General features: G+C 35.8%; 1 protein-coding gene across 1 annotated transcript in view; it reads right to left on the minus strand.

The window, feature by feature from the left end:
• arhgap46b (Rho GTPase activating protein 46b) overlaps positions 1–14,959 on the minus strand; it is a 158,746-nt gene extending 143,787 nt beyond the window's left edge. The window contains exon 1 of the mRNA XM_087306683.1: positions 14,873–14,959. Within this exon, the coding sequence (XP_087162809.1) occupies positions 14,873–14,886 (14 nt within the window). The 5' untranslated portion in view covers positions 14,887–14,959. The remainder of the gene's footprint in view (positions 1–14,872) is intronic.
• Between the last annotated feature and the right edge of the window lie 693 nt (positions 14,960–15,652).

Raw genomic sequence — 15,652 nt, forward strand, 5'->3', positions numbered from 1 at the left:
AATGTATTTAAGCAAAATACCTAGATATATATATATATATATATATATATATATATATATATATATATTTTTTTTTTTTTGTTTTTTTTTTTTGCTAAAATTTGTAAAATCACAGTTAGCTGTGTGTAGGTTTTTGACTCTTCTAAAGCATAAAAGCTGCATAAAAAGATCACAGATAATTAGGAAATATGCTAAGTAAACATTCTTGTTTATCTGAAAAGCAATGCTGAAGTCAGATATTCAGCTTTGAAAATTTTCATCACGTGCCTGAACGTCTGTCTTTGTTTTGATTCTTTTAACCCGCCCAGTGCGCATGTAGCTTATTACATTTCAGCATGCTGAGTTACCTTTGTGGAAAACAGCGTATTTCATTTATTCATTTAAGAAGGCTCTCAAAGTATGCGCCCGCTACCAAAGATGCGACCTCCGGTGGACAGCAGCCGACTCCAAAATGACATGCAGATTCATTTGAAAATCCTGAATCAATATTGCAGTTACTTTTGCACGCTGGAGGAAGGACGACACCATAGCCGAAGTATTACTGCTAGACAGGTAATGTTCTGTTTTAAAACTATTTTAGTCAGGCTAAGCTTATGTTAGATTGTGTTGTTATGAATGGCTTATATGCATGTGTTGTTCAGCCACTGAAATCTCCTGGCAAAAGATTGATGTGACTATTTTCAGTTTTATAAGGGACCTTTTACAGCATCGATAATGTAGATTTATATTTAGTTTAACAACAATACATCAGTTAATAATGCTTTTCAGCCTAACCTGCTTTACTGAGCTAAAGTTGCTTTTATATTTACATTTGTTCATTTTTGAACAATAAAAGACTTCCAATACTGTTTACCATGCTACTCTGAATATTCGCTCTGCAATAGCATGTAAGTATGGCTTAGTAATAAGTTTAATTCCTGCACGCCGCTGTCCAAACACTAACTAACTGGCGAATGGCATGAACTAGAGGGTTGTGTGCTGTTGTGATGCGGTGCGCACATTCGCAATTTCAGGAGCCATGGCTTGGAATAACAGTCTCTCCCCATCGTCCAAAGATAATATGCTAAGTGGTTAGCATTTTGGCAGATCACCTACTGTATCTTTAACTTCATCGATTTGGTTTGGGACATGAATGAATTGTGTGGAAACCTGCATTTTTTTACAGTGCAATGTGAGATGTCATATCTCCAAACCCTATATCTACTTTTGTGAAATCAGCATTAGAGACTATTTCTTCTTGCAGATAACAATATAAATACTACCAGCCATTCAGAATAGATTTGAAGAAGTCTTGAGCGTTTAAAGCAGATAGTGATTCTCATAACAAGCAGAATGGTATTGTATACTGGTGTGAATGCTAATAGGGTTACTGTGAATTCCTAATATTTATCAATATCTATGTAAAAAGCCATCAAATCTTGATTTAAACAGATGGTTCCTGCAAGATGTATGTGACTTTTTTACTTCAGTTTATCAGACAAAAAGATATTTTGTTGAAACTGTAATTCACAAAATACAAGTCAGCAGATATTAGCACTTTGAGTCAACAAAAAACCTATACAGGCAAAACATAAATAATATCCATAATTCCTAAACATACATTCATTGAGGTCTTATGAAGCTCCTTGAACTAAAAATCTTCTTCAAATTTTCTACTGAAGAAGAAAAAGAAAGAGAAAAAGCATCTTGGATGAACTGAGTGTGAGTAAATGAACAACATGTTTTTATATTTGGATGCGCTATCAAGCCTTCAGCGATATTTAAACATGTTGAAACCTTACGCTGATTTAAATCAGGTTTAATCTGAACACACACATGCACAAGCTGCAGTCAGCGGACCCATGAACACACATTACATCCTGGATGGGGGTATGGGGTGGATCAGAGGACAAGTGTGAGCGTTTGAGACGGGTCAGAGTGTTCTTGTGAGAGCTAAGGATTCAGAAGAAGTGCATTAGCACAGATGGAGGATGCCTCGCGTTCATCAGCGGAAAACACACGGAAGAATCGCACTTCATTTCTGCCAGTCTCATTAAATGCAGCTTTCCAACAGGGGTTTAAAGAGGGACTTAAAAGACTAAAGTACAGAGATGAGCCTCTGGGGCAGTTGTGTGTATAAGTCAATTAGTGAGGAAGTGAATGAGATAGAGAGAGAGAGAGAGAGAGAGAGAGAGAGTACTGGTTTAGCTATACTTTTTGATAGCTCTATTGTCTTTACAGATTCAATTTAACTTCTTTTAAATACGGTAGTGCTTTTCACAATTATTATTATTATAGCAGCTTTACAAAAGGTGCTAGTTATTACATTACAATTACAAATAAGATCAAGGTTTGTCATGCACACAAAAATCATAATAAAACAACATAGATGAATCCAAGATGCTAGTGTCTTTTTTATAACCGGTGGTCAAAATAGTGTAATATAGTCCAAACAGTAAATATAAGGCCCAATCACAACTCTACCCCTTATGCTGCGTCTACACCAGACGAGGAAGAAGCGTCAAGCACGAGGGATTTCTATGTTATGTCAATGCAAAGACACGAATAGATATCCTGTGGTGCAATAGGCACGAATGAGGCGATGCGAATGATGCGATTCACGTGACACCAATAACAGTTCATCAAACTGGGCTGGGCTCAGTTGGAAGCATCGCTGAAACCTTCCATCATCCAGGTTAAGTTTCTGGAAGAGTTGATGAGTTGGGTGCATCTCCGAATGGATCTAGTGGACTTAGGCCGTACTCAAACTAGGTACAGTTGCCTCGAACCGGGCCAAAGCACGGTTGTCCCTCCTCCCGTCTCCCCCGACGGCCCCTATCACACCACAATCGGGCCTCGGCACGCTTACGTCATCGCTGCTGTGCTGTTCAGTGAGAAGCGCTTTTACTCGCACTCACTCAACAGCACAGTGGACATTTCTCTAGTTATATCGTTTCAGTCGTTTGATATGCAGTGACATGCAGTCAGATATTTCGGCAAACAGTCCTTAGGGATGCGGTGACACGCAGTCAGATATTTCGCCGAACAGATCTGCCACTTTTGGCGCTCATAATCATAAAGCCCTCGTGCTGCAGGAATGAGGTGGTCTGCTGAAGGTGCGCAGCTGCTGTGCAGTGAGAGGTTTGCGTCTTTAATAAACTACGGCAGTTTGCGTTCACTGAACAGTAAGAATGATTAATTAATCCATATGAAATAGTCCCTTAAAAGTCACGTCTCACTTTCAGTTTCAGGCTTTGGCGCGTTTTGCACTCACACTACAAACGTACCGCGCCAAAGTACGTCTTTATGGGGGCTTCACATAGACGTAATGATTTTAATACTGTACACACTTTTTATTCTATTCCCCTATACCCAACCCCAACACTGAACCCTGCACTCATTGGAAACATTCTGCATTTCAAAATTTAAAGCCCAAGTGAACCGCGCTCAGGCCCACCTCTTCTAACCGGGCCAGGGCTGGCCAAGTAAACCATGCTTGAGCCCGATTCAGCGCACTCACACTTCTCAAACGATCTGGGAAACGGGCCTGGGCACGGTACGGATGGCATAGTGTGAGTAGGCCCTTAGACACGGCTCCAAATAAATCAACGCTGTTTTTCAGCCTTCATAAAGCACATAAACACACCAATTCTCTCAATAAAATACATGTTAGCCATTTAGCAACGAAGCTAAACTCCCTAGATCGCTGGATTGCACGCACAATCACTTATGGACCACAAATCTGCCATTGTTGGACTACATTTTTATACGCACTTGGCTCACACACACATGCTTCCTCATTCTGACTGATTACACACGCACCACCGGAAGATTGTCAAGGACTGATTACACACACTACTTAAGCAGCACACGCAGTTTTGTTTACGTAAGGGACATTACAACATTTTTGTCTTGTTTTCCCTGTGTTTTGACCCTAGCCTAGTTTGACTTTTTGTCCCTGTCTGCTGCCTGCCTTCCGACCTCTCGCCTGTTATTCCGACCACAATTCTGGATTGTCTTTATATATTATGTCTATGTATATAATTTAATTATTAAGAACAATTTGTGTATTGTAAATTGCCTAAGACCTACGTAGAGAAATATGAAAAAGAGCCACTATTGAGGACTTTACATTGGTCATCACAAATTAAAAATGCTTATAAATTATCCCAAACTTGTTTTTATTAACACCCAATGATCGGCGCTTGTTTCTGTGAGGGTTGGTTTTTAGGGGTAGGCCAAAGACAGTATCAGTATTTATCTGACAGTATTTGTCTACCAACACCATTATTAAAACTTAAGTGATATAACAGAGGTTCATACCACTGTGGCAACCCCTAATAAATAAGGGAATAAGCTTAAGAAAAATTAATGAATGAAAGAATGAATGAATGAATGAATGAATGAATGAATGAATGAATGAATGAATGAATGAATGAATGAATGAATAGAATGAATGATCTAGAACAATGGAAGAGATGTATGAATGCATGAAGATGTCTTTCAAAATATAGGTGACAATCCATTATTTTGTCTGTTTGACCTGTTTTATAATCATTTTATTTGATATTCTTCTCATTTATAAAGTTCTCTGACATTATGTTTATAGTTTTTCCCTTTTATATTTCTTTACTTACACTATTCTGTTTATAGGCGTGTATATATTTCTGTGCATGTGTATGTAAAAAAAAAATGTCTGTATGTGTGTGTGTACTGTACTGTGAATTTATACATGCTGTACACACTGAATTAAGTCAATGTTAAAGAATACTGTTATTATCATTGCTGATAACCATGTGTGTGCGCGTGTAGGTGTTTTTATGACATATCAAGAAACAAATCTGAATAATGATGACATAGGTTCTCAAAAAGTTTACAAATCACAATGAAAGAGGGATTATGGCAATCGAAAATACAGTTTGTGCAATATAATAACAATGGAAACCAATGTAATGTCTCCACAAAAACAAACACGAGTGTGTGTGTTTGTCCTTCTGTTGTACATCCTAAACGGCTGCAGTCTCGCTCAACCCAGGGGAGGAGTATGTGGTGAACTTCCTCCAGCTAACAAAAAAAAAAGTAGACTTGGTGCTTCTGACTGGTATCTACATTACATGCTCTCCTGAAACACAAAGGCCACTGAAAACTAGAAGGCAGACGTGGGCTAATGCTAATGCCTCTTACAGTCGGTTTCTTGTGGTTACACACTGAAAGAAAAAAAACACACATCATGCCTAATTATATTAAAAAGCAGCATATAAAACCCATTCATTCCTTCTTTTTCCTTCAGCTTAGTTACTTATTTTCCAGGGGTCGCCACAGCGGAATGAACTGCCAACTTATCCAACGTATTTTTTACACAGCAAAAGCCGTCAAATCCAACAGACAGCATCTGGCAATTCCCAAAGTCTCCACCTTAGAGAAAGATGCAGAGTTAAGTTTTGAGCGCTGCGCTCAGTTTTCTCTCATGTCAGTGGGGGCTGTGAGTTATTTTCAGACAGCCGCAGACATGCCCTACTGTGCTCTTAATCACTGCCACTCCGGGCTAAACACTTTTACTTCAGCACTATTGGGTTAATATTCAGCAGCTTCCCACCTACTCTGGGAATGCTGCTTTAAACGTGACTCACAGAGCAAATGCAGTTTTACTGTGATAATGAAGACACACACACACTAGGGTTGCACCATACAGTCTAGCAAAATATGCGATATTGTTGTTGAGTATCGCGATAACAATACTTCTTATGATATATTTCCCTGGATTACTGATATTTTTATTTTTATTATAATTTTTTTAAAATAAACAGGTAAAAGATATGTTTCAGATCTAATTAATTTTAATTTTGACTAAAATACTGTGTCAAGGTGCAAACATTTAGCTTTTAAAACATCTGCAGATATGCTGACTCTGATTGTCAAAAATTGTCTCGATTCCCACCTTAAATATTTATTTTCAGGTCTGGGTCCGCCTTTGGGCCGCTCCAGCCAATAGCGGAACATCAACTACTGGGGGGTGGTGATAAATCTAGATTTATCACCATCTGATTAGTCAAATTTAGATAAACAGTTAATGCATAAATTAAATGTAATGTCTGCAATACTTATATTGCATATACTTTTATCAAGATAACGATACGTTTGAGATATATTGTGCAGCCCTAACACACACACAGTTGTTTTTATGGGGGCTTCACATAAGCTGCGTCCCAAATGGCACACTATACACTATGCACTCATGCACTATGTACTTACGCACTTACACACTCAACAGGATAGTATATGTATGTAGTGTCGTCCCAAATGGCACACTAATGTTTTTTTACAAAGCGGAAATTTAAACCGTTTCACTGATGACGTATGACGGTCGCCAACTCAGTGAAGTAAACAACCGAATTATCAAATAATACCTGCCGTGAGTATTGCCGCATTCACCATCGGGAGGCGCCATAATCACTCTCGTAGAAGAATTTTGCTTTCACCATCCAAAATTAATAAAGTTATTCAACATGTGCGTCCGATAGCTCCGCCCCTTCCGCTACGTAAGCAAACCTGCGGTCGTTGAGTGCGTGAAGTGTCCATCATTACACACTTCATTTTAGCGGCTGAATGAGTGCATCATCCGGGTAATTAAAGTGCACTTATTATTTTTAGAGTTTTCAGTGTGAACACACTACTTACACTATTTATACTACAAAATGGCGTAGAATAGTGCACAAGTATGCGATTTGGGACGCAGCTATAGACGTAATGATTTTAATACTGTACACACTGTATATTCTTTACCCCTATACGCCAACCCTAATACTGAACCCCAAACTCATTGGAAACATTCTGCATTTAAAAGTTTAATTCTGTGTCATTTGTGAACCTTTTTCTTCATGAAAAAAACCCCATAAGGTCTAAATTTACTGGTTTTGGAGACATTTGGTCCCTACAATGTTAGAAATTAGGTTAGAAAACACACACACACACATACACGCATACACACAGACTGTAGGGCTGATCTGTGTTAGTGTTGTTTGTGAAGTGATACTCAACAGGGCTCTTCATTAATTTACGACGGCTATTAAAAGGAGTCTTTTATGACTAATGTGCTCGCCAGCATGTTGTAAAAAAACACTGAATGGTTTGCAGACCTTAAGAAAAAAAGCAGAGATCTTGTACTGGATGACGCTGTTATCTGCCGTTTTGCCTGTAAATTCAAAGCTGCTGTCAGCACATATACATATAGGCCCATTTACACTATATACTTTATCATATACACTTAAAAAACGTTAGGTGTTAAACCAAAGTACTAAATTTACTGACAATATTTACAATGTGAAAAAAAAAACACAGATTGTGAAATCCAGTTCTTAAAAGTAGAATTACTTACTATCCTTCAACTTAGTTCCTGATTTATCATGGATCGTCAAAGCAGAATGAACCGCCGATTGCTCTGCAAGGTGCTTTTTGGAACAGATGCCCAAAAGAGGAATTAAATTATGCATAATGTCAGAATTATTAGCCCCACTGAATTATTCGCTCCCATTTATTTGTTTTACCTAATTTCTGTTAAACGAAGTAACAATATTTTTAACACATTTCTACATATAATAGTTTTAATAACTCATTTCTAATTTTTTAGTTTGTTCCGTAGACTATCGAGAAAAGAATTAGCTTAAAGAGGCTAATAATTTTGACCTTAAAATGTTTTTTTTGTTTTTTTTTTTTAATGTAAAACTGCTTTTATTCTAGACAAAATAAAACAAATAAGACTTTCTCCAGAAGAAAAAAAATATTATCAGACATACTGTGAAAATGTCCTTGCTCTATTAATTTTTGGAAACATTGAAAAAATGTTAGTGAGTTAATTTAACTTAAAATTTGATTAAAAAATGTATAGGGTTTATTATTTTAAGACTATATGTAGAATGCACTTTATAAACACTTAATAATAATAATAATAATAATAATAATAATAATAATAATAATAATGTATTATTTAATGATTATTTTGACCTAGTTTTGATTTCAATTACTGGACATACATACTAAACCTGAATATAATATAATATAATATAATATAATATAATATAATATGATATAATAAGCTCCTTTTGAGCTTCAAATAAATAAAAAAGGATGTTTCCTATTAAAACAACAAGCCAAATCAAACAACAGTAAAATAAATCTATTCTCATCATCCTTACACAACATCATTTGCCTGATATAGTCATGAACAATACAGACATGCTTTAATTAACATTGAGAAACACACCTGACCAATTCTCTGGAAAACCCACAAAACTCCTACGAAAATCCTCTAAAAAGTGCACACAGTGGGAAGAGTTTCCTAAACGGGCCAACAGGAAGACTCCACCGGGACAGACAGCTTTGTGTTGTGGTTGAGCCTTTCTCCAATAATACAACAAGTGAATGGAAGAGGGCAAGATACATCATCTCACACACAAACCCTACACAGTTACAGCTGAGCCAAGTTTAGACTTAACACACACCCACAAACTCATTCTCCATCTGATCTGGCCCACATCTATCGCAAATGGCCATTTGGTTTTAACAATCTTTCTGCCATTCCATATTAACTCTTAAAGAAACGGCAAATGCCACCAACATCTGCCTAAAAGATCTACTCCTCAACATCGACTTCATATAAAAATGTGCACGTTAACAATATAGGGTGGAAAATAAAAGCCAGAACCTCTTAATAGAGGTCAGAATCTGAGAAACATCATGAGAGGAAGAATTTGTTTTGGCTTCCTCAGATGTTTTCTAGCTCTGCCAAGCCAATTTGTAATTCCATCTGAGAAGATCTAAAAAGCAACTAGTAATTAAGGCTTTACCGCAAAACCAGTCAGAGCGCAACCATTTCTTTTGAGCGACTGCAAAGTTAGTTAAACGCTGCTATAGCAACGTAAAGCAGATAGTGAAAGACTGTTGACTGTTGCCCCACATGTGTTTCTTGGCCATGAGAAACAAGCATCTGCTGGCAGAGTAAACAATAGAAAGCAAGATGTGTTAAAGTGGCACGTTCTGCACCAAATGCAATTCTTTTACGAAGGGAGACCACCAGACTTAACGCATCTTTGATGAATACATGGTTACAAGTTTTAAATGCTTCCAAAGCTAAGATTAAATAAACAGTAAAAATAAGGAAAACCAAATGTTCTTAAAATGACAACTTCTTTGGTTGACATAATTTTTTATAATTATGCACATAGTTTGTTTAATTATTAATTTTAAGGCAATGAGTTTACTCATTTCATTTAAAGTAAACTAATCCAATTAAAAACAATGGGTTTACTCACTTATTAAAGTAAAGTAAACTAAATGCTTTAAAAACAATGGGTTTATGAAAGTCAACTAATTGCTTGAAAAAGAACAGATTTACTCACATTTTAAAGAAAAGTCAACTAAACCAGTGTTTCTCAACCATGTTCCTGTAACACTGCACATTTTCCATGTCCTCACTGGGCTTTTTTCCCCATAGACTTTCATTCATACGCATGCAAATACGTCAGACCGGAAATGCAAGCTTGTGCGACAAATTTTGCAGTTGGCTGCATTGCAAAGTTTAAGCTTGGTGAACTCTGACCTGCTAAATCGCATCACTTGACTGCATGAGACCAATCGAAAACATGACCTCTCTGGACAGAAATGTAAAATATGGACCAATCACTCGCTTTTTTAAATGTCTAATCATTTTGTGTAATCCAGCCTTTTTTCTCAGTGTCGTACTACAGAATTTTGCAAGCTCAAACTCTATTGTGACTGCAGCTTGAGGGTGCTTTCACACTTGATTCAATTACCTAGACCAGGGCTATTCAATTAGTCTGTCATGGGGGCCGGTTCATGAAAAGCATCCCAAGCGAAGGGTCGGAGATATATAACTTGCTATATGAGTGATGACATAACTGCATATAAGAGCCCATATGCTGTATTTGTGCTCATAAAGACACCCACGTTGGCTTTTTCTACATTCAAATATTGTACAATTATAGATTCTGGTTGACAATTATAGTCTGAGGAATAATCATGGTTTCATGGTTATCACGTCTAATGTAAATTCAATTGCCAATTAAATGGCTCTGGCCTAGCCCGTACCCAAGTTCAATCATCTCCTCTTGCTCCCTTCTCGGTCGGTTTGTGTTTACACTGTGTTTTTTCCTTCTCAACCCTTGCGTCATCAAGCTGCTGTTGTGTAAATGGTGATCAGTGATGCAACGATAATAGATTTTGGTTGTACAATTAAAGTCTGAGGAGTAATTCTGGTTATCACGATTATTATGTGTTCTTTCATTTCGAAATACTACTAATTTACAAAATGACATGAAAACTTCTTATATTTTAAAGTTTTAATTATCGCTTAAAACCACTTAAATACCACTTAAGTAACCACTTAAAACAGCACAAAATAATAAAATAAATAAATAAAATCCATTTCTCTTTGGACTTAAAAATAAATGAAAAATGTATTTGGCATTTGAACATAACAATATGGTATTTAAACATAACAATTTAACATTGAAAATGAACAACAGAATAATGAAAAATAAATAAATAAATCGTTTTTGTCTAATGTAAATTTAAGCATCATATTAGCTAAGTATTTCACTTTTAAATAAAAACAAATGTAGTCAAAGACTGCTGAACCTCTGTCTGAAAGGCACTATTATGCGCTCAAACCATGTGCCTCCATTGGATATAACAAACTTGTGCATGTAAAAGATGGGATATGGCATTAAAATCCTCCTCAGCCATAGTTAAAATAAGCCTTTGATCCTGTGAGCGTGCGTACGTATAGTGTACAAGCTTGGAACTTTAAACTGGTGCACATATATACTATATTACATAACAGTATAATATATATATATATATATATATATATATATATATATATATATATATATATATATATATATATATATATATATATATATACTGTATATTAGGGCTGAAACAATACAGTTAGCCCACGGTTCAACACATACCTCAGTTTTTTAACACGGTTTTCGGTTTGGTTCTCATGGCTTGACACGTGTTTTTTTTCCTTTTTTTTTTCAATAGGCAATAGGAACAGTAAGGGGTTAAGGAGAGAAAAAAAAAACGATTTATTGCAATACTCATTTTGTTTATTTAAAAGCCAAGAGAAGTACACTAGTTCCTAGTGTATTGTATAAGAAAAAATTAACAATGAAATCTCACAGCTGCTGGTAGACCATGTGCAAACTGGGGAACACAAAAAATCCTACTGTTTGAAAATAAACATACATGTGAAGTTAATAAAGAGAAATTGACAATTTCAAATAAACAAATTTGTACTTAAGTAAACATAAATGAAACATCTTAAATATTTCGGTGCTGAAAAAATGCGAGACTGAAGTATGTAACACGGATCGAGTGCTTTTATAAGATGACAAAAGTCTGCATCTCCAATCACCGAAAATGGCTGCAAATCTTTAGCAATAAACACCCGCACTGCCTTTGTTATTTTATGTGCCTTTCGGAACCAGTTGGGTATGTTAGATTGAAAGACTCAGGGAGGGATTGTTGCTATTTGGAGGACTTAATTACCTTCTCTGCTATCCTGCCTTTAGACAGTGATATTGCTGGGTGATGGCGCTGCAGATGTGCAGTCATGGTTATGCGTGTAAAACAATCCTTGCACACACATAGTAATTTTTTGTTCACCATTTTTTTTATTGGCATTAGACTTACTGGCAAAACCGAAATGTCCTCACACCGCAGATTTGAAAGACGCCAGCGCTTTCTCGTACTGTTGCCTCACTTCGCCGGCACTTCATTGTACTGTTGCCTCAGCCTCACTTCACCGCCGCTCGCAATGTTAAAGTGAGGAATGATGGTCAAGTGCCCCCTAACTTTACAGCATAGTGATTGGATATTTACTCTGGGGGAGGAGTTTCCTCATCTCACCTCTTGGACAGTCACACACAGTTAATTAGGGGAGATATAAAACGCACATAAATAATTTAAACGCAAAACCGAGAAAACCGCAATTCACAAGCGCGTATTGAACCGTGGAGGTCGTACCGAACGGTTCAATATTATATTGAGAACCATGGCATATATATATATATACTGTAATAATCTTTTTTGAAGTTACCAAACTTGTTACTAAACTCGCTTGAAATGCTTATAAAATGTGGATTTTTTTTTGCACACAGAAAAAACACAAGTGACCAAGCAAAGCCTTAAGCTCTTACTGTTAAATTCAATTGAATAGAAAGCTTATTTTTTTTGCACCTTTACTTATATTGTTCCTTAATTTTGTCTCTGTCATTTCAATAATATTTTTTAAGAAGTTTTTAAATTGTTTTATTTTCCAGAGACAGGCCAGTTTAATTTATTTTCTTAAAGAAGGTTCAGTTTAACAAGTTGAAACAAAAGAAATACATAAAAAATAGTTTACTTGGTAAAATTTGCATTTCAGTTAAATTTTCATTTTTTATTCCAAATATCGTGATACATATCGAATCATGAACATTATATCGTGATAAACATCGTATCATGAGCTGAGTGTATCGTTACACCCCTACTTATACAGTCACAGGCCTTAAAACACATGCAAATGATAATTTTTTTGGTGACTTTATTGTTAAACTTTGCAATTACACAACAATCAGGTGTGTTTTTAAATCCTGCTCAACTATAATCCAGACCCAACACTGCAGATCCTGCGATGTGACTATTGCGCATGTGCACATTGCGATATCGATGCTGAAACGATATATTGTGCAGCCCTACCTGCTTTCCTGGTTGTATAAAAGCTATGTAAACATGACTTCATTGATACAATTTAATTCATTTGCTGCACACATAGTCAGACCATTTTGAGTTAATCATCACCTTAGAATTATTAGACTTTTTTATATTATGAATAGTTTTAAGCTTTATGCTTTTTGCATTCTATATCGCAAGTTTTCTTAAGAAAAAAAAAACAGGAAAAGAAAAAAAATTCCCAAAATGTACACAGACTATATGAATAAATAGAAGAATTGTATCATTCTAAGGTGACGAATGAAGTTGAATTGAGAAGTTATTTAGTTCATTTTGTTGTTTTAAATGCTTGGGAAAAAGCAGCTTGGAAATTCTTCAAATTCTTTTCTTTTGTGTTTTACAAAACAAAGACAAACCTTTAGGTTAAGAAGAAAATGAGAGCGAAATTTACTGACAAACAGAAGGGAAGTTAGGTAATGTACTGTATGTTGTTTTAGAATTTACCTTTCGACTTCAATTTTACATCAGTAAAAAGACTTCAATTATTGGGTGAATAATTGATTAACTTAATAACTTGCTAATGAATTAGTGATTAATCACTTTTTTTTTAAACCACAAAACATGTCTTATGCAAACACATTTAAGCCAGCTCCATAGAAAATTACACAAAAAAAAGTTACAAAAACATTAACAACTATTCTTTATCTTCATTTGCTCATTAATACATAATAAATCCATGGACCACGAATTGTGTGAGCAAATTGGGTCGCATTATCAGACGTTCAGTCTCGGGTCTAACAGTAACTCCATCCATATGGCTTTGTGAATATTTCAATAGTTCAGAAAAGCTGTCAGTGTTTGTCCTGGCTTCAGAGGAGGTCTACCGAGGATATGGCATTGCAACATGATTAATAAAACATGTCAAAATCCATCCTATTAACTCCATAAAAGCCGACACCTGGAAAACGACACTGGACCAGCCTACAACAGCCGCGTCACATCTGTTCATCAATCTGCCCCCTAATCAATCTATCGATGCTCTACACATCTGATCTAATATATATATTAATCATAATACAGAGGCATTTTTGATCATATAGATATCTATTATTGTATTATTATTATCTATTATATATCTATTATTATCATATTATTATAATATGTATACAGGTGTATACATTTTAGCTATCCTGCAGCCATAAATGTTAACCTGAACTACAGTTTGGATTTCGATATGGTTTTGTTCAATATTTGTTTTTTATTTTTGGATGTGATATATACATTTTAATATGGTTTACAAAACAAGGTGGAAGGTGGTTTAGCAGTTATAAAGCTAATTTATCACAATTACAGCATCTTGCTCAATGTCACAAGAGTACAAAGTGTGGATTATGTTGATAATATGCAGCTTTATGCTGACATTTCTACACAAATTCAGGTTTTTTTTCAGACTATATAAAATAACAAAAATAATGAAAGCAGATTCTCTAAAAGAATTATGTTTTACTTATATTTTTGTATGTAGACTTACTTAATATTGAGTTATAGTAACTTGTTTAACTTATTTAATAAGATTCTGTCATTATAGAGTTGATGATTATAGCATTTTAAAACAACATTGCGCAATCAAGTTTAATTTTTATACACTTAATATGTAAATAATTTTAATAAGATAATGGCATAACAGGGTTGACAATTGACAAGTTTAATAAAATATAAAAAAATAAAATGAAAATTTAACAGAAAAAAATCATAGTTTAAAATAAGTACATTTTAATTTTTGATTTTTTAAAATGCCAGGGATGCTGTCAGTTGTGCATTTGTCAAGTTATTATTTACTTGTTAATGACTAAACAAAAGACTTCCAGATCTTAAGTTAGTTTATCAATCAAATAAATCAAACAAACCACTTTAAAATCGGACAGCAACTTCACAACCAGCTTTCAGTGAACTTTGACCGTGCAAACATTTGTGCGAACATCACAACCCGTCCACAGCACTTCATAAACACAACAGTATCACCTGCATTGCATTTCATCAAAACATCCTAATAATGTGACACCAGGACCCTCGTAACAACCAACAAACATAGTTTGATGTTTAAAGCTCCTCTCGCGACTCAGAGCTGAATTGAACGTTTATCCCCAACTCTTACCTTCTGTCAGCCATGTTCCTCACATTGTTTGTAGTAACGAGAGTGAAAACGGAGAGATGTGTCCTCTGGCAGTAACAGGCTGTGAATGTGGGCTTCAGGCTTTCTGTCCCGCTGGAGAGTTGGGGCAGACAGTAGAGAGTAGGTTATTATTCCTCCGCCCTCCAGTAACCTGAGCTCTGCTGCAGCCTGCTGGACTTTCGCCGGGATGAATGAGCGCAGTTTGGGGAAAAGCGTCCTCTGCTGGACAGTTTGCAACGAGTACTGTAAGCATACATAGCTACATTACCGCAAGTATGGCAAGCTGTGATGTTATTGTTTAAATAAATCTACAACTAATTTTATTACCTGCTAATATTTTTCCACTATGTTCTTCTAGTACTTATTCGTTGACACATTCACATCTAGAACTCATTCCTCATTCCTTTGGCTTAGTCCCTTTATTCGTCAGAAGTCGCCACAGCGGAATGAACCACCAACTTATTCAGCATGTTTTACTCAGGGGATGACCTTCCAGCTGCAACTAAGTACTGGGAAACATCCATACACACACATTTACACACATTCACACACATACACTACGGCCAATTTAGTTTATTTAATTCACAAGAGCATGTCTTTGGACTGTGGGGGAAAATGGAAATGGTGCTAACCATTGAGCCACCGTGTCCTGGAACTCATTTATGTTATTTTACTATGTTATGCTACTTTACATTTAACAATGACTAGGCCATACAGAGTGGAATAAAAATGTATATCTTGCTTAATATAAAAGAATACACC

Source organism: Danio rerio, chromosome 23 (assembly GCF_052040795.2).
Source record: "Danio rerio strain M-AB ecotype USA chromosome 23, GRCz13ab, whole genome shotgun sequence".
NCBI classification, from domain to species: domain Eukaryota; kingdom Metazoa; phylum Chordata; class Actinopteri; order Cypriniformes; family Danionidae; genus Danio; species Danio rerio.